The 25,648-nt window shown below is 44.6% G+C and overlaps 1 protein-coding gene across 1 annotated transcript in view; it reads left to right on the forward strand.

The window, feature by feature from the left end:
• Window positions 1–25,648, forward strand: part of CFAP43 (cilia and flagella associated protein 43) — a 505,375-nt gene that overhangs the window by 393,280 nt on the left and 86,447 nt on the right. Inside the window, exons 27-29 of the mRNA XM_069239443.1 lie at window positions 4,602–4,727; window positions 14,972–15,091; window positions 15,173–15,280. Coding sequence (XP_069095544.1) covers window positions 4,602–4,727; window positions 14,972–15,091; window positions 15,173–15,280 — 354 coding nt within the window. The remainder of the gene's footprint in view (window positions 1–4,601; window positions 4,728–14,971; window positions 15,092–15,172; window positions 15,281–25,648) is intronic.

Below are 25,648 nucleotides of genomic sequence, written 5' to 3' on the forward strand. Positions count from 1 at the left end.
ATGTGGCATTTTTTCTTTTTAGGGTGAAAACTTTCGTCCATGCCCACCTTTCAGCCTCCCCTTTTGATTCTCCTGCATCCCTAACACCAGGTGTCCAGTCTATATTTCTAAAATAGCTCTTTTTATGGAGAAAAAGGTGGCTTTATGCCTCCTTGCTCTGGCTTCTCTCTTCCTCCCTGATTACTAGGTTCCATCCTTATCCATCTGGTCTCCGAGTTGCCACCTCGTCTCTGGCATGGCTTCTCTTCACTCTTTATCTGTATTTTAAGGTCCAAAATATGATCCTCTTTCTTCTATTTCCTCTTCCTGCACCCTAGCGCCCATTTGTCAGCAGGGTTCCTTGCAACTGCTCCTTTACTGCCCTTACTACCCTAGACAATTTTAAACCCTCCCCTGTCCATTATTAGTTGCCATGCTGGATTGATGTTTCTGTTCTGGTGTGCAGTGTCTAAATTTCACAAACATCCTTTGCTGTTTGTGAAAAACCCTGATCTGATAGATACCGATGAATTTCACAGGTGTCAGACTGGATCTGGACATTTTTTGAAGGATCAATGCCCCAGTGCACCGCTGAATGGCTTTGTTCTGTTCTGTTCCGTGCGGCGGTGGAGGTATTGTTGCCGACGGAGGTGACATTGTGATCACCTATACAGGCACCCGCCCAGGTTCGCGAATGTCAGTTCTTTTCTTTTCGCACCAGTTAACGCTGATACGGACAAGAGCTACCCTCTGTTGTTTTTTTGACAGGTCTTTTTTGACATTTTGTTGTTTATTTTTCAAAGTGTGTTAAGATGTCCTCCAGAAATGTAGGGTTTAAAACATGTGGTGCCTGGCACTGTGCTATGTCGGTTACAGGCCCCCATCTGGTCTGTTTATGGTGTCCAAAGCACGACCACGACTTGAAATCATGCTCAGACTGATGGGCCATGACACTAAAGGCTTTGAGGGAGCAGTCCATAAAGCTGCTTGCAGCCCAGCAGTTAATGACGCTTAGTGCGGCTCCTAGGAGGTGTCTGTCCCGATCTAGTAGAAGGTCATGAGACCAATTTAGGAGCCTCAAGTCCTCTTCGTCCCATTCTAATTGTTCAGGACCCTCGGGAAAGAGGTACAAGAAACGTAGGAAGTTGACGCGGTCTTCGACTTCTCCTCGTCCATCAACTGGTACAAAGGCTTTGGAACATCAGCGTTCCAGGCATGGTTCAGCTGAGCTGTTTCCATGTCCGGCTCCGCGCCTTCCTGCATTTCTGGGAGCTGGAGTGACCTCAGCTCAAATAAGAGTTTTAGGAGGACATGTGTTACGTATTTGAGCGAGCTGACCCTTCTGGAGTGCCTTCGGGCCCCTCCGGGTCAGAGGAGGCCCCATCAGGTTCCACGCCGATGGCTCCGACCTCTGCTCTGATGGGATCTCGTGGATCTGATCACGGATCTGGACTGGCACCAGTCATGCCAACGCAACCTGGCGCAGGTTCCAATGCCCATGCTGCTGCCACATAGCAGTGCCCCATTCTCAGCCCCAAGGACTCGGAGTCGGAACGGCATTGATCAACACCGACTCTGGTCCCAACAGGGCCTATTGGTACTAGGTTGTTACCTGAGCATTTATATGAACAGCCAGGCATGAGGGAAGAATGGGAGGGGTCACTGGACCCTTTAGATGACCAGTTGGGCACTTACACTAACTTAGACTTGTATGAGGAATTAGGAGATGCCAGTGGACTGGACCCATCTCTAGATACTGGTTTGCTTTCTCCCCCTACAGTGGCTATGGAGGAGGGAGCATCATATGCAATGGTGTTGAAGAAGGCAGCAAAGATCCTCAAACTAGCTTCTGTGGCTGTCAAGACTAACGTATTGAGTGTAGTGCTTCAGCCAGGGGCTTCCTCCTCAGAACCCCTGCTCACCTTCAATGAGGCACTGACTGATGTCCTACTAGGAACATGGTCCGAACCCAGCACAGGGGCTCCTCTGAACCGGACAATTGCCCGACGCCATCGCCCCACCCCACGTGACCCTAGTTTCCTCACCCAATGCCCTACTCCCAAGAGCTTGGTAGTCCAACCCTCAAATTCCCATGGCGCATTTCCTGCCGCTACCCTGGACAGGAAATCCAAGAGGCTGGACACCAATATTTTTTTTTTTCCTCCAGCCTGGTATTGTGGTAGGTGATATTGCATGCCTTTTGGGCTGCTACTCACATATGTTGTGGGACACGATGGCGCAAGTGCTACCAGAGGTCCCAGAAGAGGCCGGGACCATCTTTTCCCAAGCAGTAAAAGAAAGGATAGATGCAGCAAGGTTCACCATCAGGTGTGGATTGGACATGACCGACTCATCGGGCAGAGTGGTTTCATCGGCAGTGGCTCTTAAACACCTCGTCTGTTTGAGAGCATCTGGTTTTTCAGAGGATGTCCAGGCCAACCTCATGGACATGGCCTTCAATGGGACTTGTCTCTTTGGAGAGAAGGCTTGTGGGCTACGGCCAAGTCCTTGGGCATTTTAGTGACCCCCACGTCAACAGTCTGTTTTTCTCCCCTTTTTTGGCTTCGGAAGGGGCATGTCACCGCGCCAACCCTATGCCAGCCACAGTCCTGTGCAAGCTCCCCAGGTTTTGTGGGGATGAGGCTGTGGAGCATTCTGACCCCGTGGGTCAGGTAGCCAGAAGTCATCCACCACCACCCTCCAAGCAGGTGCAGCCTCTAAGTCTCCTTATAAGGGATCATGTCTGTCCGTCTTTGTGGGCGAGTTCGCCATCATCACCCCCAGTGGCGGAAGGCCATAACATCAGTCAGGTGGGTCTTGCAAATCATTCAGAAGATCTACTCCCTACCCTTTGAATCTTCCCCTCTCCCAACACTGTATCGGCTGACGGAGGATCATCTAAAATTGCTCAGCGAGGAAGTCAAGCGAGGAGCCAAAGAGAGTGTTCCGATATCAGAAGTAGGCAGTATTTGTTATATCTGCTACTTTCTGATACCCAAGAAGAACAAAGGCTTTCAGCCTAGACCTCCAAACCATCAACCTCTTTTTCAGAAAGGAGAAATTAATGATGCTTACTTTGGCTCAGGTCTTGTCTGCTCTAGACCAAGAAGGCTGGTTTGTAGAGTTGGACTTGCAGGATGCATGTTTTCACATTCCTTTCCTGTCTGCCCACAGGTGTTACCTGGGGTTCGAGGTAGGTCCCGAGCACTTTCAGTTCACTGTGCCCCCCTTTGGCATTACCTGCTCCTCTTGGGTGTTCACCAAGGTGGTGGCCGCAGCTCATCTGCAGAGATTAAGGGTGTCAGTCTTCCCCTTTCCCAAAGACTGGCTGTTAAAAGTGAACTCACACCAGGCTGTCATTTCCCACCTCCAGACTTCGGCAGACCTCCTGCATTTACTGGGGTTCACTATAAATGTGCCAAAGTCACACCTGACTCCTTCTCAGACACTTCCTTTCAACTGAGATGTTTTGGACACAGTGCAGCTTCAGGCTTATCCTCCAGCGGAGCGAGTCCAGGATATTCAGGCTATGATATCAATGTTTCAGCCTCTATCCTGGATTCCTCTGAGAATGACTGAGGCTTCTGGGCCTCATGGCATCCTTAGTCCTGTTGGTGAATCATGCCAGATGGCATATGTGGGCTCGGCAGTGGGACCTGAAGTTCTAGTGGGCTCTGCATCAGGGGATTCTCTCCGACATGGCCCAGATTTCAGAGGGAACTGCGAAAGACCTGCAGTGGTGGCTAACAAACCGCAATTGGGTCAGAGGCAGACTCCTCTCTCTCCCACAACCAGATTTCACAGTGGTGACAGATGCATCACTCCTGGGATGGGATGTCTGAACAGTCAGGTTGACAGGAATGGGTGTTTCTTTGTGTAGAAAATGTGTCCGCAGCCCACCTTCTGGATGGTATTGCTTGGGTATCTATTCAAAGGTAAGGAATCTGCAGCTAGAAGTCTTTATCAAATTAGCAAGTTACTTACCTTTGGTGACACTTTATCTGGTAGAGGCTAAATCTAGCTGCAGATTCCTTACACCCACCCATGCTTCCCCTCTCTGCACAGATTTCTAGGGTTAGGGATAATCCCTTACTGGGCCCTAGTTTGGACACACCAATGTCAGCGCACTTCATGGCTCTGCGCTCCTGGCATAGAAAGTCAAGAAAAGTAACTGACGTCCACTTGCCTGGATGGTGTCTATATAAGTGACCGCTACATCACTTCCGGCCCCACCGCATGGAGCCGAACGAAGCCACCTGACAGTGTATAGGGGTACTGCTCATGCAAAAGTCTTCTGGATCCAATCTTACGCCCGGGAACTCAAAGGTAAGAATTCTGCAGCTAGATACCGAAGGTAAGTAACTTGTTCAATATTGAGTATGCCAAGTAAGCAGCAAAGAAGTGGCCAAACTAAGAAAGAAAGAAATACATTAATGTTATTAATAGAGGATTTTAGAACCCTGCTCTCTTAGAAGTCTACAATACATTTATGGCAGCCTAATGAACTTTGTATTAAAAACATTGCAGATTTATATTTGGAATTTTTGCTTGTAAAAATAGGCTTCAGTACAAACTTTAACTATTTGACTTCCTGCATATTGCAATTGTCTTGAAATATTTAGGAGATCACTCGTCCACCATTTATGGTCAAAGAAGAGGCAGACTGGAATGAGGACGAGAAGAAGCAGTTTAAGGAGTATGAGAAAAAATGCAAAGATTTGAATGAAGAAAAGGATAAATTGAGGAAGGTAAAGAAAGATATCGCTTATAATAAAGTTGTGACAGCAAAATTAAAAAAGTGTCACCAATCTTATGGATATCATCTCCAACATCTGTTTATTTCTCAAATTTCCCTTGACCTAAAAGAAAATGCTACAAAATTTTGATGATTTCTTTAAAATAATTTTGGAATCCAGCAACCACGGACTTAAGGACTAGCCATTGCCCATCAAGAGCACTATTTGGGTATAACCCTAAAATGGTGTCGACATGTCACTTCTTTTAGATATGCATCTTGCCTAGTCTGTGTTTTTATTTAACAGGTCAGGTAACTATATTGTCGTATGATAGTCTGACCTATGCAACAGTTTGTTTGAATTGTTATAACTTTAAATGCTACATCACAATTTATTATGTATCATACCCTGCACACCATTAGCCTAATCATGTTCAAGTCCTTATAACAAGCGTTGATCTTAATTGCCACTCTGCCACATGCACAATATCAGTATTAAATGGGATTTTCTCGTGGAAGAATGGGGAATGTTTGGGTATTCCTTGTCAGTACAATCTATATCTTGGATTTTTACAAGCTCAGACAATTTTAATTGCTGTGTAGAGTTCTTCAGATTTATTGGATGTTTTATTGTGCCAATTGAAAGTCAAAACTTAGGATAATGCATAGTAATTCAACAAGTTTCTGGTACACACTAAAGATGCACCCAAGAGAATCTGCTTCGATGACCTCTCTTCCAGAATACCAACACCTGTTTTATTTCACAGCTGTATCTATGTCACAGACAGCGGAAGGTATGCTCATTTTGGAAACATCTTAGTTTGAGGTGTGTGACCCAAAGTAAAATCCGCCATACAAAGAACCGTCCGAGCACAGAGAGGAACCTGTACTTAGACAAATTTGAGTATTAGATTACACATAAGCACCTCACATTTCTAATGCTTTCAGAATGCATCACTGGTATCACAATGGATCTGGAAAATGTCTCAACAGTGTTTACCCAAGCATATTCAAATACAGTGTCATTGGTGTGGGAATACTAGGATTACCTAACACCTATCTTTCTGATTTGTAACCTTATCATGGCACGCTGAATAATTTTGTGAGGTGATCCACAATTTAAACTGAGAATCATAATTTATAAGAGCATCAGGCTTGCTGAACCAATTCAGGCATAATATAGGTACTGAATAAGGAAAGGTCCCTGTGAAAAAGCAATCCACGACTGGTGGGTGTGGTCCTGTATCTTAATAATGTGAGATTTCCTGAAAACTTTACACCTGTGAAGAGTGTTATTGATTCACTATGCTTAATGTTTAGATACACATTTGTGTTTGGGAATCTTTCTAACCTTCACACTGTATACAGGAGTCATAACGGGAAGAGACATAGAATTATATAAGGGCACTGGTGATGCCAATGACCTTTGTTTCCTTTTTTACATGTGCAAACCATGCCATAATCTGGAGCTCCTGCTGTATTTTCACTTCATATTTTTTTTTCTGTTTTCACTTGGAATTGCACCTACTTTTCCTCATTTCAGTCAAATAAGATGTCTCTTCTCAAGCCCAAACCTTTGAGGCCTTTGTCTGGAACATATCCTCAGATGATCCGCAGTCCACAAGACCAAAAAACAGATTACTGTGCCAGTGCCTTGATGCAACCAAAGAAGCTTAAGGAAGAAGATTTTAAACTCTCTCCAGCAGGAGAGAGGTTCCTACTCACATTTCCCAGTAAAGGTACACCCCACACCATCTCAGTGTCATTCCCTGATCCAGGAGGCGTGGACTCCATACCATTGAAATCACATAATTTAAGAAACATAGAGGTTCATCTTCCTGCTGAGATCTTGAAGTAGGAGAATAGCTGGGTATTTCAATAATGAGACTATTGCCAACTGCGAAATGTTTATGAGAATACAAAGACCAATGAAATGCTGCCAGTGATGATGAGCTATGTGAGTTTGGTGTGCTATTTAAACCATATAAGGACCCACTACACTGCACTTCACTTAATAGCACTGTGCTTGCTCAGCTTGGACACAGTGACCATACTAGTAGCAGTAAGGATAGATATGGCAATTGCTAAATTGGAACATAAGGATATTGCAGAGTTCCTTTCAGACAGAAGCATGTCATGTAATAGAGTATTAAATGCTGGACTAAGAGAAGAGGTAATGATTGCATCCTTTGATTCTGAAAAGGCCTTTGATTTGATCAGCAGGGGATATTTGTTTGGATCAGTTGAATACATAAACTTTGAGATTAGAATTATGGTGATGTTAGAATACTATATAACATCCCAACTGCATGGAAAAAACACAAAAGACTATGGGCATTTGTTAGGAGGCTGGTGGTCTGAAGACCACATTACGTGGTTGGCGGGCAGACCCGCAAACCTACTGCCAGCCCCTCAAGGATCGGTGATCTCGATGGGCTGACGGCAGTCCTGGTTGTAATCAACCAGGGTGGTGCTGAGCTCAGTGCAGCCCTGCTGATTACAACCTTCTCTGCCATCCTTTTCATGGTGGTTTCACCACTATGAAAAAGCTGGCAGGGAACAAGTGCAGGGGTCCCCCTGCCCAGCACCCTTGAAACGGGCACTCTCCGCCATGCAGACAGTGTGCATTTCAAGGGTGCTGGTACACCCTGCATGCAGCAGCATTGCCGCCAGCTCAGTTGTGAGCTGGGAACAATGCTGCTCCACCTTTCCCACTGGGTTGACGGGCAGGAACCTTTTTCCTGCCCGTCGGCCTAGTGGGAAAGTTGTAATAGGGCCAGTGTGGAGGCTGCCACCTTGACGGCAGTCTCCTCACTACGGGTCTGGCAGTCGGGTTTTCTGACCACCAAACTCATAATCAGGCCCTGTATATCATACTTCAGCGATACTGAGGGGTACAAGACATTGATGCCTACTGTTCCTGTTAATATTTTCCAGCCTTCTGGTAATGTAAATTCTGAACATAGGGGGATTGTGCTAGGGGAGACAAGCACGGAGGGAGGGGGGACTGTAGAGAAGACACTGATTGTTTTAGATACAAAACTAAACAATGTTAGCAGTTAAAAGATTTGCAATTGCACTTGGCTCATCAGTTCCTGGGTCATATCCTATGCTTTCTGCATGGGTAAGGGAACCAGGAATTTTAGATACCAGTTGATAAGAATTCATCCAATGTGGACTGACTTTACAACAAACAATCCAGATAATCTGATAGAAAGCTCAGTCGATCAGTATATTTCTGAATAAAGCTGCCCTTTAAGTGTAGGGTGATCCTGAGTAATACTGTGATGGTGCTTCACTTAGTGTACATTTTTCAAGGGATTCACATCTACATTTGAGGATTTTTTAAATACTCGATAATCTTTCACAAAAATGGTATGTGCTGAGAAAAATAGTAGGGTGGCACTTGAGATACCGAAGGGGTCATAGGATATGGTAAAGTTTGTAGCCTCGCAATATCAGGCATTTTTTTCATCAGCTCAACTGCCATTCACAACCAATGGATGGGTGTGGGGGATAAGTATGGAAAACACAGCTATTGGCAAATGCAGTAAACCCATAAGCTTGCTGGGCATACAGGGGATGCACAGGCATCAGGTAGACACCATACAAAACATGTAGACTATTATAACTATATGTATGGAGCACAGCTACTCTTATACTTCAGAGGCTTCATCATGGGAAATCAAAGCTTTCACACAGGCATCTAAAACCATAGATATCGAGATGTATAAATATAGGGTTGTGCAAATTGGGATGCCCATGTACTGGAAGATAGACTCTAGACATTCTGACAGGTTTATTTGGCTTGTGAGAGATATGGCTTACTCGTGTCTCATGCAAGTACCCAGGTGGTGGTCCCAAAGGACTGGTCCCTATTCATTTTTCAGTAAGAGCTCACAGAAGTGGATCTTACAGCAAAGTGATTAACATGGTACATGATACAATTCTGTAAAGTACGACAGGATGGTGAGGCGATTGTGGGAAGGTTCTAAGCAGTGAACATTGAATCTGAACTTTTAGATACACAAAATTGCTATTGAGAAAGGTGAGCTTTATCTCTAAGGTGCGATTGGACGAACAGTGTCACTATAGATCTGAATACCCAAGCTAACATTTTAGAATGCCTATCGTTGCTGATTGATAAAGATGTAAGACTGGCATAGAGAATCATTTTTCTTTACACTGAATTAACCCTTTAATTCAACTTTATTTTTAAACCAACCTTCTGGAAGGGGTGTGTGACATGTTTTTTTCTGGTTTTCCAGAGATGTTCTTGAGGGATTGTTAGTTAGGACTAACTTGATTCTCACAATCTCTTGCCAGTGTAATAGTGGAGGGTCCACCACCTATATTCCCCACTGGTTTACCTTTCCTGTACCAGACAGAGGTCAGCTATTCCTCGAGCAGAGCCTGCCCTTTGAACTGGCCTGTTTGGTCTCAGCTATGTGAAAGAGGTGCCAAAGGACAGGATATGCTGCTCTTTTTTGGAAGTCTCATTTCAGAATTTTAAATGCATGTATCTTGGATGCTGTTACCTGGGACAGAAACAGAAGTCACAAACTTTCCCATACTCAGTAGCTGTGTGACTTCATAATTGCCACTTGAATGTCCATATGTTTACATCTGCAGAACTCCCAGTCATGAATGGCTAGGATGAGGAAGAAGTATCCCATTCAGAATACTCAGGAAGCACCCTGTATTCTGAATAAACTACTAAACAGTCAAGAAGCAGTAAAATGGAGAACCGTCTAAAAGGACTGGTGCATATAACACTACTATTTGCCAGGATAAGAAGAATTGTGTGTTTTGATGGGGACTACCTGGAACCACGTGAACGCCATAGAAGCTGCTGCTACAAAGAGCAGTTTTTTGGAGACCACTGCATGCCCTTGTTTCCCCCATGCAGATATCAATCAATCAATCAGGATTTTTAAAGCATGGCTGGTCATCTCCAGGCGCTTGCAGGTCTCGAAGGCTTATTAGAACAGCCAGCTCTTGAGAGCTTTTGGAATTCCAGAAGTGAGGTGACGGTCCGGAATTGCTTGGGGAGGCTCTTCCAGGTTTCTGCTGTGATGTGAGAGAAGGAGCGTCCTCCATTTCTGCTTTGGTAGATGCAGGGAGTATGGCCAAGTGAAAGGGAGGCAGAGTGTTGTCTTCTCGAGGGTTGGTGGAAGGTCAGGCAGTGGCTAATGTACGTGGGTCCTTGGTTGTGTAGAGCCTTGTCTGGGTGGGTCAGCTACTTGAATTGGCATCTCTTCTGTACAGGGAGCCAGTGGAGTTGCCTGAGGTGGGGTGTGATGTGAGTTCATCGGGGAAGGCTGAGGATCAGTCTGGCTGAGACGTTCTGTCTGGTCTGAAGTCTCTGTAAGAGGTGTGTAACAATTCCTACATAGAGGGTGTTGCTGTAGTCCAGTCGGCTGATGTTGAAGGCCTGTGTCACAGTGCGTAGGGGTAGCCATTTGAAGATCTTACGTAGCATGCAGAAAGTGAGGAAGCAGGTGGAGGAAAGGGCATTGATCTATGATTTCATAGGGAGCTTGTTGTCAATGATAAATCCAAGGTTTCTGGCATGGTCGTAGGGAGTGGTACGGGTCCTAGGTTTGCCACCAAGAGACATTCCATATGTTGCTGCTATTGCCAAAGATCAGTACTTATGTCTTGTATGTGTTCAGCTGAAGGAAGTTGTTCTTCATCCAGTCAGTGACACTTGTCATACATCTGCGGAAGTTGGTTCTGGTGGTGGAGGGATCATTGGTGATTGAGAGGATGAGTTTGGTGTAGTCTGCGTAGGAAATTATGTTGAGACTATGGGATCTGACGATGTTGGCCATCGGGGTCATACATACGTTGAAGAGCGTGGGGCTGAGGGATGAGCCTGGGAGACACGCCAGGTGATCTCCTTGGGTTCAGAGGTGAAAGGTGGGAGGTGGATCCCCTGGGTTCTTCCGGTGAGGAAAGAGGTGATCCATCTGAGCGCTTCACCTTGGATGTCGATGTGGTAGTCTTTTAATCAGCATGTGGTGAGATGCCCATGTTGAAGGCAGCCGAGAGGTCGAGGAGGATCAAAGCTGCTGTTTCTCCCTAGTCGAGGAGGGTTTGGATGTCATCGGTGGCTGCGATCAGGGCAGTTTTGGTGCTGTGATTACTGTGGAACCTGGATTGGGAGGCGTTGAGTAGCTGTTTCTGCTCCAGATATGTCATACATTGCTTGTTGATGACCTTTTCCACTACCTTCGCTGGGAATGAGAGCAGGGAGATTGGCCAGTAGTTTTGGGGTTTGCTGGGGTCGGCTGAGGGTTTTTTGAGTAGTGGTCTGACCTCGGCATGTTTCCAGGTGTCAGGAAATGTTACAGTGGTGATAGAGGTGTTGAGCAGGGTGGTGAGTTCCTGGCTGATCCTTTGGTTTCCAAGGTTGACTGTGTGGTGCAGGCATGGGTCTGTGGGAGCTCCCGAATGAATGGATTTCATGGTAGAGGTAATGTCCTGGGTGGAGAGGATGTTCCAGGTGATCAGTGCGTGGTTTATGTTGGTTACGGTGGTGGTGTATCTTTTAAGGAAGTCCATAGGTGTGGGTTTGGGTTTGAAGTTTCTGTATATGGTTGAGATCCTGTCATGGAAGAAGTAGACGAGGTTGTCGCACAGCTCCTGTGAGGGTGTGATATTGTTTTTGGCTGCAGCCAGCTTGGAGAATTCCTTAACAATGTTTAAAAGTTCCTTGGTGTTGTGTGCAGACATGTACTGCATCCACAGTTACAGCTTAAACCCTGTATTATTAGGTGTGAAAAACTGGTCTACTGGTTGAGTTGGTCATGAGCCCTGATCAAGCAACAACCACAGTCCTTGTCAGGGCAAGGCACAAGCAAACCCAAATTAACCTGTGCTCAACCCTCTGGTAGCTGGCACAGAGCAGTCAGTCTTAACATAGAGGCAATGCATATATTATTTGTGCCACACTTCAAACAGTAAAACAATGAAAACACCACACAAAAAGGATACCAGCCCAGGTTGAAAACAATAGAGCAAAGTTTAATAAATAAAGCAAGACCAAAATTACAAAAATCCAAACAGTAGAACCAGAGTTATGATTTTTTAAATAATAAATTGTGAAATAGTGCCTAAAAGCATAAAGTGCCAACTGCAGCTATTTGGTCGTGCTGGACCAGGTCAAAGTCAAAATTTCAGGCCGACCAGGATGGAGCAGGTGTCAGATACCGTCCCAGCTTAGTCCCGCTGAAGGTTTACCTTAAGTTTTATGCCAAGATTCACGTTCGCATTGGAGTTGGTCGCAAGGAGAGCATTGCGGGCGGCAGTCGGTGTGGTGCTTCATGTCGAGCAGTCCCCCGCAGAAGGTCGATGTTGCTGTGTGAAGGTACAATCTGGGGGCAGCTCATGTGCAAGTGGTGTGGTCTCAATGTGGTAATGGAGAGTCTGAAAGCTTGATTTCAAGAGCTTGTGAGCCACACCAAGGGTCCAGGACGTGAGAGGCACCACTTGGAGGGGGGGGGGGGGCAGGAACTCACTGACGTCCAGGAGCTGTTGGGGAGCCTTTTATGTCCCTGGGGCTCAGATCAGGAGGCCAGCAGACTAGCCCTTTCAGTCACTCCTGGGTCCTGGGTTCAAGATGAAAGTGCAGGTCCAGTTCTTCTTCCACAGACAAGAGGGCAGCAGTTCCTTTAGAGCAGCAGTCTAGCAGACTGCCAGTACTTCTAGCAGCACAGCAGTCCTTCTGCTTGGCAGATTATCCATTGGTCTAGAAGTTACTGATGAGATGGTGTCTGAGGTCCAGTATTTATACACAGCTGTGCCTTTGAAATGGGGAGAAGGTTCTAGAGGTATTTATTTGAAGTGCACAGATGCCCTGCCTTCCTGGCCCTGGCTCTAGGCTGACTACAGGGAGAAGGGAGCCCTTTGTGTGGAGACATAGCCTATTCCGGTGTAAGTGGGGCTGGGCCCAGCTCCTCCCTAGCATCCTGCCAGTGATGGCCCATCCAGTCACACCTAAGCTCCCATTGTGTATGGTTGTCTAGGAGGAATACACACATCCCAACTGTCACTCACACCCAGTCATGTGGCTCAGAGACAGTCTGCATGCACCAAGTGGTTAATGAAAGAAAATGCCAACTTTCTAAAAGTGGCACTTTCAGATTTGTAGTTTAAAATCCAGCTTCATCATAAATTAGAATTTTAAATTAGGATTCCAGATGCACCAAATGTGAACCAGTTACTTTTTCCTATTTGGAAATAGTACTTATAAAATGTAATACAGTAATTCCAATGTCATCCTATGAGAGGTAGGTCTTGCAGTACTGAAAAACGAATTTAGGAGTTGTTCACTACCAGGACATGTAAAACTTAAAACTATATGTACAACTTTGTAAATACACTGCACACTGCCCTTGTGGCTGTCCACAGCCTTCCATACGGTGACTTATGTTTATTAAAAAAGGAAGGTTTGACTCGGGCAAACAGTTTATTTTGCCAGGTTGAAATGGCAGTTTAAAACTGCACACACACACAGGCTGCATTTTCAGGCCTTAGACATGTTCAAAGGGCTACTCAAGTGGATGGCCCAGTCAGTGCTGTAGACCCACCAGTAGCATCTAATTTACAGGGTCAGGGCACAGGTAGTTGCACTTCACTAGGCACTTAAAAATAAATGCAATATGTCATTTACATATAAACCAACGTTACCACGTTGTAAACAGAGAGCTCAAGCACTTTAGAACTGGTTTAGCAGTCCTAAAGCCAACAAAAACAAATTCAGCAAACATTGGAGGGTAAAATACAAAATTTTGGGGCTGACCCTGCAGAAAGGGCCAGGTCCCACGCTTGCCAAGTATTTGGATACTGAGTCTGAATGAGTGTGATGCTCTACAGTGTCAAGTAGCCCCCGTTTGTTCCTGGACAATTTGTGACACCCACTGGCCAAATAATTAGTGTGGACTAGAAAAATCTCAGATTTTTAAATAACGAACCCTTCGTTACCCTATTTCATGTGACACAACCTCTGTACGTCAAGTAAAATGCAGCTACACTAGCCGTGTAAGTTCATGTATGCTGTAACTAGGGCTGCTCAAGTGGGCACCCTGGGCATCATGTGTTATTCAGACACCTAAAAGACATTTCTAAAATAGTGAATCAACAACACTTTTGCTTCTTATAATGTAATCATGTGGTGTCTGATCCCAAGCAGCCCACAAGCTCGGAAAAGCAAGAAATTGGTAAGGTGTGGTAGGCACACCAGCTGCATGAGTGGAAATATTCTGAACTCTTGATGACACCTGCTTGCACACGTAGGCCCCACCTAGTCCTTGCTCCGCAGGTGCCCTTCATATGCTTTTATAGACTGAGCACCATACCTCTAAAGTCACTAAATGGCACTTTGCCTTTCATAGGTTTAGGCCCCCATTGTGATTTGGCCGTTAAATTACGATATGTGCAGAAATTGCAGTTAGCGTACATATCTAATTATGAAATTATGAGTATTACGACAAAAAATGCACACCCAGATACATTTTGGAGGGCTTGGTTTAAAAAAAGGACAATCATGGCTACAGGAATAACAAGCAGGGAGGCAGGCAAGAAACTGGACAGGGTAGAGAAACTTGAGCTTAACGCACCATGGATAGTGGATGCAGACAGGACAGACTGGAAGGGGGACAAGAAAAGGAAAGAATAATAGTCAATACTCTTCCCTTGAGTGCTAAAACTGAATGTTTTAGGTGCAGGGAAAAGGAAAACGAGTCCCCTGGTGTCCTCAGTGGAAGGATACCCTCAACCAATCAGTATCAAGGTGAGGTGAAATCTAGATGCTCTTTGGTGGGACAAACGCAAGATTAGAGATGGAAGCCATCAAATCAGGAGCAGGGAATTGGAATAGACAATAATACCATCCAATCATAAGCAATGGGCAGACCAAAGGCCACTTTAAATATGTGTTAAAGCATGTTCATACAATGCTGTCTGTAACAAGACTGCAAAAAACGGTTGGCCATGATGTGATAGATTTAACTGTTGTATTTTTACACATAGATGTTTTGCTGAGGCTATCCCAGTGAACACAAGAGGGCCGTCTCATTCTGCTCTACCTATTACTGCCTGCTAGTCACTTGTGTTGTGTTTTGATATGACTGATAACCTAGCTTTGATTGAACAGAATCTTATTTGCAGAAAAGTACATATTACAGCAAGGTAAGCTGCTGTAGTCAGATGATTAAGTGCCTTACATGTTCCCGTTTTTCCTGCTTTTTTCAGATATTAGAAGCAGAATTAAAAAAGCACCAAGCTAGTATTAGAGACGCAACTTTGAGCTTCGACGAAAGCTTGACAAAACTTTTCTTTAAAAAAGTGAAATGCGAGATGGTCATCTACCAGGTAGGCATTGTTTGTCTCTTTGGTTTTCTTGAAGCATTTTCGGGTAATGATTCGGTTCTCTATCACTGTACCCTTTTACAGGAGGAACTTAAAATCCACAGCCTTATTTCTGCGATCCTTAATGATGAAGAGTTATGTGCAAGAGAAGAGCAACTTCATTATTTCCTTGACAAGATGCGGAAGCAGAAAGTAAGGATTTTGTGGGATTATGTCACCTGCTATGTCTTTTAGACTGTTATGTCTAGCACGAAAGCACAACTTTAACCAAAATAGCCAGAGGGTTATTTAATATTGGAACTTCTATCCTATTTTTGGAAAAGTTAATAAAAAAAATCCCTAAATACTTCGAAAAATGGAAACTAATCGTGGAATACCGTCTTGGCTTGGGCAATTCTTCTCCTTAAACACCCCTTTGCCATTGGTATGAACACAGAAATAATCTGTATCCAGAATGGGCCCTTTGTACACTCAGGGCAGGCAACAACATTGTCCCGGTGTTTAATTCTAAAGAAATTAACATCCTGATGCCCAAAACATCCGAAAACCCAATCTTTATGCATACAATCAGGGAGTAATTTTGGGGGTAAAGACAGGAGTATGAGTGTCCGTGCCACTTGTAAAAAGTTGCCGCAAGCTTCATTTTGTGTCCACACAATGTGCTTCTCTGAATACGAGAATGGATTGCGCCAGTACATGTCTAAGATGTTGCCTTTTGCTTCAGGCTTCGAAATTGTGGCTTGCATTTGTAATTGCAGTGGATAATTCTGAGGAAAGATGGAACCTTCTGTATGATTTTTGGGTAATAGTATCCAATAAAGAAAGTTGGAGGACTAAAACAGTCTTAGACTGTCTCAAACTTTCAGACATCTTGTCTCTACCTCCATTTTGGTAGATTTGTCACATGCACTATTATTGTTGATAACCTCTTAATCAGTTGCTGGCCAAAAATGGGGCTTAAGCTTTTGACCTCCGATTGATATCCATTTTCCCCTCCCATTGTCTTCCGTTTGGTGTGCCTCGAGGCTGTTCTGTCAGCAGAGCATTTTTAATACATATGTGCACCCATTTGCCTGGGCACGACCTTTCATCTACTAGTGAGCATTACCAATGTTGACAACAGCCTTCTTTTTAATATAATTGTAAATAATAACCATCAGCCTCTGCCACTCACTGGTATGGATGCACTCCATGTTTTTTTTTTTTTAAACAACCCCTGTCACTCCAAGTTTTTTACTCACTCTTACAGTCCTCCTGTGGATCTCATGGTGCCCCTTGTATTCAACATTTTCCTTCCCACAAGCTTGTTACCGTCCAAATTCAGTTCTCGACCTTTATATCCTTGTGTAATGTATTGCAAACTCTTTGGTTCAATCCTGGTTACTATTCTCTCTCACACAGAAGTGCTGCACACTGTAGCATGTTAGGAACTCACTGATTTTGTAAGGTCAGGACTACTTTCAATTTCCAGAAAAAGGAAGTTGGAGACTCTGATCAAGGGCTTTCTTCTGACCTCTTTCCTTCTAATCTGTTCTCATGAGTTTTATAACGCATGGTACCACGTCAACTAATACTGTCCGTTTATATTATAGTGTACAATAAAATCAATAGTGTACATTAAAATAAAAAAAGCGAAGTTGGAGTGCAAAACAGTTTCTTATATATGATTGCATCACACAGCCCTGTACCCCTGGCATTTGGCCAGAGGTCATGGCATGTTGCTGCAACCTGGGAAATCGGTTTGATGATAACTTGTCCCTTCCTTCACATATTGAAGTTATGTCATAATCCTGTCATTGTCCGCTACAAAATCTGCGACAGCTGTTTCTCTTGCTGCCCGAAAACAAATATTCTTTGTCATGATATTCTCTCTGATACCCATAAACTGTAAAATGTCTCTGTGTATTTACGGGACCCCCGGAAGACCATTTTTTCCAAAATATTTTAACTTAGAAACACATGCTTATTTGAGGTAACACAGTCGAAACTCTATTTTTTTGTTTCTAAAAATTAACATAATAGTGCATTTGGCGGAAAGCACCACTTAAATAACGCCTTTTTAGGGTCGAGCGCATAAGGTGTTGTAATCTATCTTTGGGCTTTTAATCACGCCCATGTCACGCCTGTCACTTACATTGGTGCGTGGGCTTGCCTTTTAAAATCTGCTTGATTTCATTAGTGAAAGGCATGCTTATGTCATGCCTTTCCCGGTGTTTAGCCCTCCTCGACTGCACCAGCCAACTACTGAAAACATACGAGGCTCCATGTTTTCAGCCTGGTTTCTGCACTACTTTATCATTTTTTTTTCCACGCAGCGCGATTGTGCTGGGTTTTTACATAGTGTGATTGCGCTCAGTTTTTTGGTTTTTAATTTTATTGCGATCGCGCTGGGCTTTATGAAGCACGATCGCGCTTGTTTTTTTTTCTTTGAATATACTTGGCAAGAAAAGTCCGGTTAGGAGTTTACAACACTAGTAGCTCTAACTTGAGAAAATGCGAGACCGTTGCATTGGAAATGCTTGTTTCAAAAGGAGCCTGTGGCTTATAGCAGGCTGAGCACACACAATGCCAATTTGATCCCTCTTCTTTTAAGGAATTCTGTGGCTTCCTGCCTTCCCATCATAAAGCACTGGGAAGCTTATTTTGAAGGAAATTCAGTTGAGGGCTCCTGAATGTTACAGCCTTTTCACCAATGCATTCAGGAAAGACAGTTGGGCAGGCAGGTTTTTTAGGAATTCAGAGAGAATACCAATGATGGAGAACTAGGATTACAGGTAAGTAAGTCTTCTTTCTCTGTGATGGGAATCTCTCTGATAGCCATAACGACTAGAATAGAAAAGCAAGATGTGTTATGCACAACACTAAAGCAGGGAAGGCTAGGCAAATAAATGGTGCAAGGATGCCTGAACCACCAATTATTATTTCTGGAGTTGGAGGCAATTCATTAATGTTTGACAAATGTATGCAATGATCTAATAAGACTATAACTGTTAATTGTGCCTTCTTTTCTTCCTAAAATAGGATGGCACCATGCGGGGGTCTTCATAGTTGGGAACTCCTCCTATCCCAGTGCACTCAGCAAACAACTTTGGCATCCTTATTGACAATGAGATCACCTTGGAGAAACAAATGAATGCGACTTCACCATTTTTTGTGCTTTTTTAATTTATGCATAAGTCGCAAAGTTCTCCCTCTGTTGCCAGCGTATGCCCAGTGGTTAGTTATCAAGAAAACCATTCTCTCTTCCCTGGACCATTGCAATGCCCTATTTCTTGGCCTACCTTCAAAGCCCCTGACTCATTTATGAGGGTTCCAAAACTGGGCAGTTAGTAATTTGGGTGACAAGTTTGGTTACACAGTCTTGCAGTGCCTTGCACTGCATCTGGTGAATAAACACGTCATATTTAAGGCAATGTCTATTGGTCACGGAGCTTTTTATAAGCATGGTCCTGCTGTGTTTGACTCTAGATTTAAGAACTTTGTCTCTAGCAGATCACTCTGGTTTTCTGACACTTCCCTTAGATATTATTTGCAATACACATGCTCACAAGGGTGGCAGGGAATTTTCTTATCTTGCCATTAAATTGTGTAATACCCCCTGCCCCCGCCACTTTGTGCTGAATTCAATCACACCAAATTTCATGTCTTTGAAAACTTGGTTAGTTCAGTAAGATGCTGCTTTTCCTTGTCTAACTCCAGGACACTCTTTTTTAGGGTATTTGTGTACACTTTATAAACCTCACCATCATCATCTCCTAGTTTTTACATAGAAAATAAATGAGACTGGCTCATTTTGCATAAAGGCAGTAATAGCTGCTCTTCTACATGTAGAATGAATGCATCTAAAATGTGTTAGTTTAAACCATTCATTGCTTGCAATCTCCTGCACCTGTCGTCACCCACTCCACATCTGTCAAAGGGGTCGGCAAGTCATCATCCCAAACCTGCAACAACCTGCGCAGCACCAGGTTGGTGTCAGTCTCCCTGCCTAAGTCACCCCAAACCTCACCTATTGCCCTCCCAAGAGCTGCATGCATTAAGAACTGCCCAGCAGAAATGTCAAAAAGTTCTCATAGCTCATTGAAGAGAAGGAAGGTCCCATCCACCAACGGTCGATCCAGGGTGTCAACTGACATGTGCTGCCACTGCAGAAAGTGTGCTATCGCCTCCACCCTCGTGAAGGTGGAGAGACACCATAAGGTGAGATCAGATAACTATGCTGTCCCACCACACCGTCGGCAGAGCTATTGGAACCAGCCAAACCAGGCCACCTGTAGCATCAGCATGGTACCTGTGCACCAGAAGTCCGACACCAGCACATTACCCATGTTAAGAACAAGGGTGTAAGACTCTTTTATTTGTGGTGTTCAAGCGTTTATATTGCTCGTTTTTACATGTTACAACTCCCTATTTTAATTGGTGGGTTGCTAATCTGCCCTTAACCCCTCAGGTCCGTTTTTGGTGGCCTTAAGGGGTTTATAGCAGTTTGTCACCATTTGTGGGGTTTTTAATCCCGTTTTAGTACTGGTTTTATTGTTCTCAGCCCCCGCCCCTCTGTAGATGTAGTTGTCTGCCACTTCCTCTGCCCCTTTCGTTGCTCCTCTGGTCACGGATTCGACCTCCCTTCAGGACAGCATCTTTTTTTCCCTCCTTGGGTCCTTCTAGCACCGCCATCTTGGTTAGCGCTCTAGTCGACCCTCCTGCTCCTAGGCTGCATAAAAAAGGTGCGATGCAGCGGATGCGCCTAAGGCAAGCCCGTCTGCGTCAGTACGGGTATAAGATCTAGAATTCCTGGTCCAAGTATAGGAAAGGTACTAACTTATTCTTCTGGCCTCTTATGTACCCTTAGACCTATTTGTGAGGAAGCCTGTCAACACTACATTGACTTTGGAAATCCAATTTGGTCATGTAGAAAGTGTCACTGGTCCCCCAGGTTGATCTCGGGATGAAGCCATTAGCTCAGGAGGAATCAACCAGCTTATTCCTCTTAACTGTCTGTCACTGGCGGCACGTAAACTTGACATTTACCTTCTTTTGAACGAACTTTCACCAATAGCCCTGTTCTTGACTGAGACATGGCTTCATGAGGGATCATTCCCTGATGTTGCCTTGGCAATTCCCCAGGGCTACTCCATAAAGAGGTTGGATAGAGGGGGTGGAATGGCCATTATTTTTAGGGAATTGGTAAAGCTTACCGCCAAGCCTCTATCGCTTCCTGGTTGTGAGAGTGTCTTTTTCCCTTCCCCTCAATCCCCGTTATACATTTTCTGGGGCTTTAATTTATCAGCCCCCGGGACCTCCCGATATTTTTATACAATCCCTCCCCAATTATATCTCAGACCTAATCTGTAAAAAAACGATTTTTACTCTACTTTTTGATTTTAATATCCATGCATAGGACATGGATAATCCAGCTGCCAGATCTCTTCTGTGTGATTTGGCTGCTTTGGAATTGGCCCAACTAGTTAACAGTCCCACACATGTTAAAGGCCATACTATTGATTTTGGTCTTCAGCAACACAACCGGGCTAACGTCAACGCCCCTCTCCCTTTGGCTTGGTCTGATCATTTTCTGGTAACACTTAATCGTCCTACTTCTGTTATCTGCAGACCCCCCACTACAACGCAACCTCATCGTTGTTGGCACAAACTTAAAGCTACCGACTGGACTAACACCCTTGAAAATTTGAAACCAACCTTTACTGATCATACAGTTGATTTCCCAGAGGCATTCAATGGGTGGATTACTAAAACCTTAGATATAATACTCCCTTATTTAACCAAAGCAGGGACCTGACGAAAGAAAAATGCTTCTTGGTTTTCCTCTCATATTCACCTATCAAAAAAAGACTGTAAGCGCCTGGAAAGGAAATGGAGAAAATCCTATGTTACCTCTTTAAAGGGGGATTATAGAAAGGCAATCAGACACTTCCATTTAGAAATTAAATCAGCCCAGTCCACTCACTATGCATCAAGAATTGAACAGTCTTCCAACTCACCTAAGGAGATCTTTCAAATACTTAGAGGTAGCGCAGCCTAATACGCATAGTGAGCTTTCGGAGGCCTCCAAAGCACATAGTAATAACTTAGCACTCTACTTTCAACAAAAGATAGCAGATATTTATTTGGCCTTTTCAGGAAACTCATGTTATGCTTCTAACATTATAAGTCAGGACACACCACATGGTATTTCAATTTCACATTTTGCTCCCCTTACCGAGGATTGGGTTTCCAACTCACTACTTGCACTGAAATCAGGCTCTCTTCTTGATCCTGCCCTCCCACGTGTTCTTGCATTGGGTGCCATCTGTTATAGCTCCGGAGGTTACCAATCTTCTGAATTCCTTCTTTAAGTGGAGCATCATCCCTGACCAATGGAAACATGCCACAGTCAAGCCTCTACTGAAAAAGCCTCACCTTGATGCAGCCCTTCTGAATAACTACAGACCTATCTCAATGTTACCAGCAGGGTCTAAACTAATAGACAAGCATGTGAACATCCAGCTGTCCTGTTTCCTTGAAGATAGTGACATTCTTCATCCTACTCAGATGGGTTTTAGGCCACTCCATAGTACAGAGTCGGCATTGCTAGCAGTCACTGAGGAGGCTAGATGGCGCCTTCATCAAGGAGGTGAAACGGCCATTATTCTTCTTGACGTCAGTACGGCTTTTCACACTGTGGATCACGGTATACTTCTTTTAAGATTGGCAGACCTTGGAATTACAGGCAGTGCTCTGAGCTGGCTTTCCTCCTTTTTGGAAAGGAGGATCTTTCAGGTATTGGACTGGTCCTTTCTATCTAACCGACTATCGATAAACTGTGGGGTACCCCAGGGTTCTTCCCTTAGCCCAACTTTGTTCAATATTTATATGTTTCCACTCGCAGAGATTGTGAAGCCTTAAGGTCTGTCAATAGTGCCATACACAGATGACACTCGGCTGGTAATTTCATTTTCCACTGACCCCAGCACCAACCACTCTGCGCTCTTACTCATACTCCAGGCAGTGACCAGATAGATGTCGGAATGTAAGTTGAAACTTCATGAAGATAAAACTCAAATAATGGTACTAGGACATCGTCCCCATTTGGGGCTTCATCCTCGCATCTTGGATCCATTAAGGAACCTACCTTCCCCTTAAGAGAATACCAGGAGCCTAGGTGTCTGGTTGGACCCTTGGCTCACGATAGATTAACATGTAAAAAAGATCTCCACAACCTGTTTCAGTCTGTTTAGACTATTGAGGAAAGTCTTCAGAATTCTTCCATTTGTAGCTAAACGACTTATGGTTCAGGCCCTTATTATTTCCCGGCTTGACTTTGATAATGTACTGTATCTCGGCTCTCCAAAGTATGCAAGTAGGAATTTGCAGGTGGTTCAGAATGCTTCTGCCCGGCTCCTTCTGGACATACCTAGACATATGTCTGCTAAAGAGGCTATGTATTCTCTTCATTTGCTTCCTGTGGCACAGCGCATAAAATTCAAAGCTCTGTGTCATAATCACAGATCCCTACATAACAGAGGTCCTTCTTTGTTACGGCCCTTAGCCTCTTTCTAAACCCCCTCTAGGCAGCTTAGATCTTCGGAGGCAGCTCTAGTTAGACCCCCAGTTGTAAAAAAGGCCAGCTGAGGGGGGTAAGCTCAATGGCCACTTTGAGGAAGCAAATTATGGAGTTCATTACCTCTCTGCCTCTGACTGACCAGCTATGAGCTCTCCTTCCGTCGATTGCTTAAAACCTGGCTTTTTCTAGCTTAACTGTCATACCATGTTCTGCAAATTGGTACTTAGTGCTGGGAGGCCTTCAGGTAGCCATGCGCTTTATAAATCCTCTGAACATAACATAACATCACATGTGCCTACAGATATTGTGCCTCCAGTGGTGTCTCTGGAGCGATCCACGTCATCAGCCACTGCAGCTGTCCTGCTAAGTAGTACAGCTCATTGTCCGGGGCTCCAAGGCTCCCTGCTGCCAAGGATAGACAGTTATTCCAGCACCACACATAGCCTGCTCCAAAATAGGGCCAACTTAGGTCAGAAAGTCATCCACGTAGTTCTCAGAACACCACTCAGAGGAGCATCAGGGGTACAGTGTCAAACACATACAGTAGGTGTAGGGATCCAGAATCTTTGCCAAGGCTTTGCAGCTCATGAGCGATAGTGGCAATGTCCGCCAAAAGACCAATAAAGCACACAAGGAGGCCAGCACCCTGTCCAGGTTGCCCTCACATATGTCTGCAGGGTCTCAATATACTTGAATCCTAAGATATACAAAGGGGAGTTACACTTTTGAGTAAGTTTACACTTTGTAGTAAGTTTACTACTTTCAGTATTCACAAACTCCGAGTGTAAACTTAATAAAAAAGTGTAAGTTGTGTCTCCACCTCCAGAGTAAAGCAATTGGCTTACCTTTGTGTGTGGTGGGTGGCATCGCACCCTAAACTCCTCCCGGACTCTCCCTAAACCCCTCTTACTCCTCCCTATTCCCACCCCCTTTTATTAATAAGTGTACTCTTTCCCAATCACCTCCCTGTGTCCCTCCCCATTTGCTAATAACATTTATACTTAAATGTATGAATACTCCGCAGTTGGGGTGGAGAACTCCATATATGTATAGGCAAAACGTACATTTTGTACTTCATTTTATAATGCTAAAAACATACTACAAAGTACATTTTGGGAATCAGGTCCATTATTTCTATTCTTATTTCATTAAGGTGCAATAAGAGAAAAATTTGCTCCTATCACGCATTCAGAAGATTTCTCCTGAGCAGTACCTCTGCACCAGTAGGTGGCATAGTTCGGCTCCACATGTGTTAGCCTTGGCATCTGTGCCGAAAGTGACGTCCACAGCACCCAGATGGGCACCACCGAGGCCCGCTGACATCAATTCTTTTCTTTCCATGCCAGTCAACACAAACCTGGGAAGATCTACCTCCTCAGTCACTTTTTGACTGTACTTTTTCGATGTTTTGTTGAGATTTTTTTAGATTTTCCTCCTGGTGTGGCAGGATGTGATAAAAAAAGGCTGGCTTTAAGCCACGCGACGATTGTCACCAGCCGATGTTCGAGACAGACCCGCATCTTGTTTGCCTGTGGTGCCTTGAGCGCACCCACAACTTGAAGTCATGCTGAGGCTGCTGCGCCGTAAATTCTAAGGCTTTGATGGAGCGGTCCCTAGCTGATGGTGGCCTGTTGTGAGACGCCACACCATTCGAGGTCCCGGTCGACAGGGAGGTCCCGTAATTGGTCGCCGAGTCCAAAGTCGCCATCTTACTCTAAGTCATCAGGACATTTGGGTAAGTACCAGCACAAAAATAAGTCATTGACTTCTCTGGATCTGTCAGCTGAAGAGACACAGGAACATCCGTATTCTCACTCAGCAGTAAAGCCTGCACCTGTGTCGTCTCCCTGAGTTTCTGGGAGCTGGATCGACCCCTGCACAATGTAAATACTTTTAAGATGCCATGTGCCTCATATTTGGGTGGGCTGACCACTCTGGTGTGCCTAATGGCCCTGCAGGGTGGGCAGGGGCCCCTTCTGGTTTCATTCCCAGGCACCAGTTGGGCCCCAAGGATCCATTCCTGGAACTTGACCAGCACCAGTTGTACGTCTTTGACCTTCCACAATGCTTGTCTCAATACTGACACTCCCGGTGCCCACCAGCAGTGTCATCCTCATTCTGATCCCCGACTCCAATACGACACCATCTGGAGCCATGTCTCCCAGATTGGAGTCTAAGCTCTATACTATGGGTTGGTACTCTGAAAGGAATGGGAGGCATGATCTTAAAGAACTTCAACCTTATGATCAGGATATGGACTGGTGTGAGGAACTGGTTGAAGCTCGTGGCCAGGACACTTCCCGCCATTAGAAGGAATTTGTGGCTTGGTGTTCTGACAGAAATTTTGATTCCCTTTCTGTCCCCTTCTCAGGTTTTCTCTTTATTTTCTCTCTTGCCCAGAAGGGCTCTGGGCACTCTTAAGGATTATCTTTCTGCTGCTTCTGAGTTCCTAAGATTGCCTGATCTACCCTTGCTCTTCAAATCTCCTACTGTACAAAGATTCTTCAAAGGTTTAGTCCATCATTTTCCCTCTTTCCTGTTTATCATGCCTCAGTGGGACTTAAATCTGGTTCTCACATTCTTGATGTGTGCTTCCTTTGAGCCACTTCACTATTGTCCCCTGCTGTTGCTCACCATCAAAATGACTTTTCTTGTGGCTATAACATCTGCTCGACAAGTTAGTGAGCTACAGGCCTTTTCATCTTAGCCACCCTATTTATCTATTCATCCAGACAAAGTGGTGCTTTGCACCAGGGCCTCCTTTCTTCCGAAGGTGGTCACACACTTTCATATAGGTCAGTCTATCAACTTATCTACTTTCTATGCTCCACGGCACCCTTCCAAGCATGAAGAGTGTCTCCATCCTCTGAACTCCAACCAAGTGGTGTCATTCTCCTTGACCGCATGTGAAATTCCGAGGAGATGATCAACTCTTCCTGGGGTAGGTCAGAGCTTAAAATGGACCATCTGCATTAAAATCTGCTATGCTTTGGCCAGGA

This window comes from Pleurodeles waltl, chromosome 6, assembly GCF_031143425.1.
Source record: "Pleurodeles waltl isolate 20211129_DDA chromosome 6, aPleWal1.hap1.20221129, whole genome shotgun sequence".
Taxonomy (NCBI): domain Eukaryota; kingdom Metazoa; phylum Chordata; class Amphibia; order Caudata; family Salamandridae; genus Pleurodeles; species Pleurodeles waltl.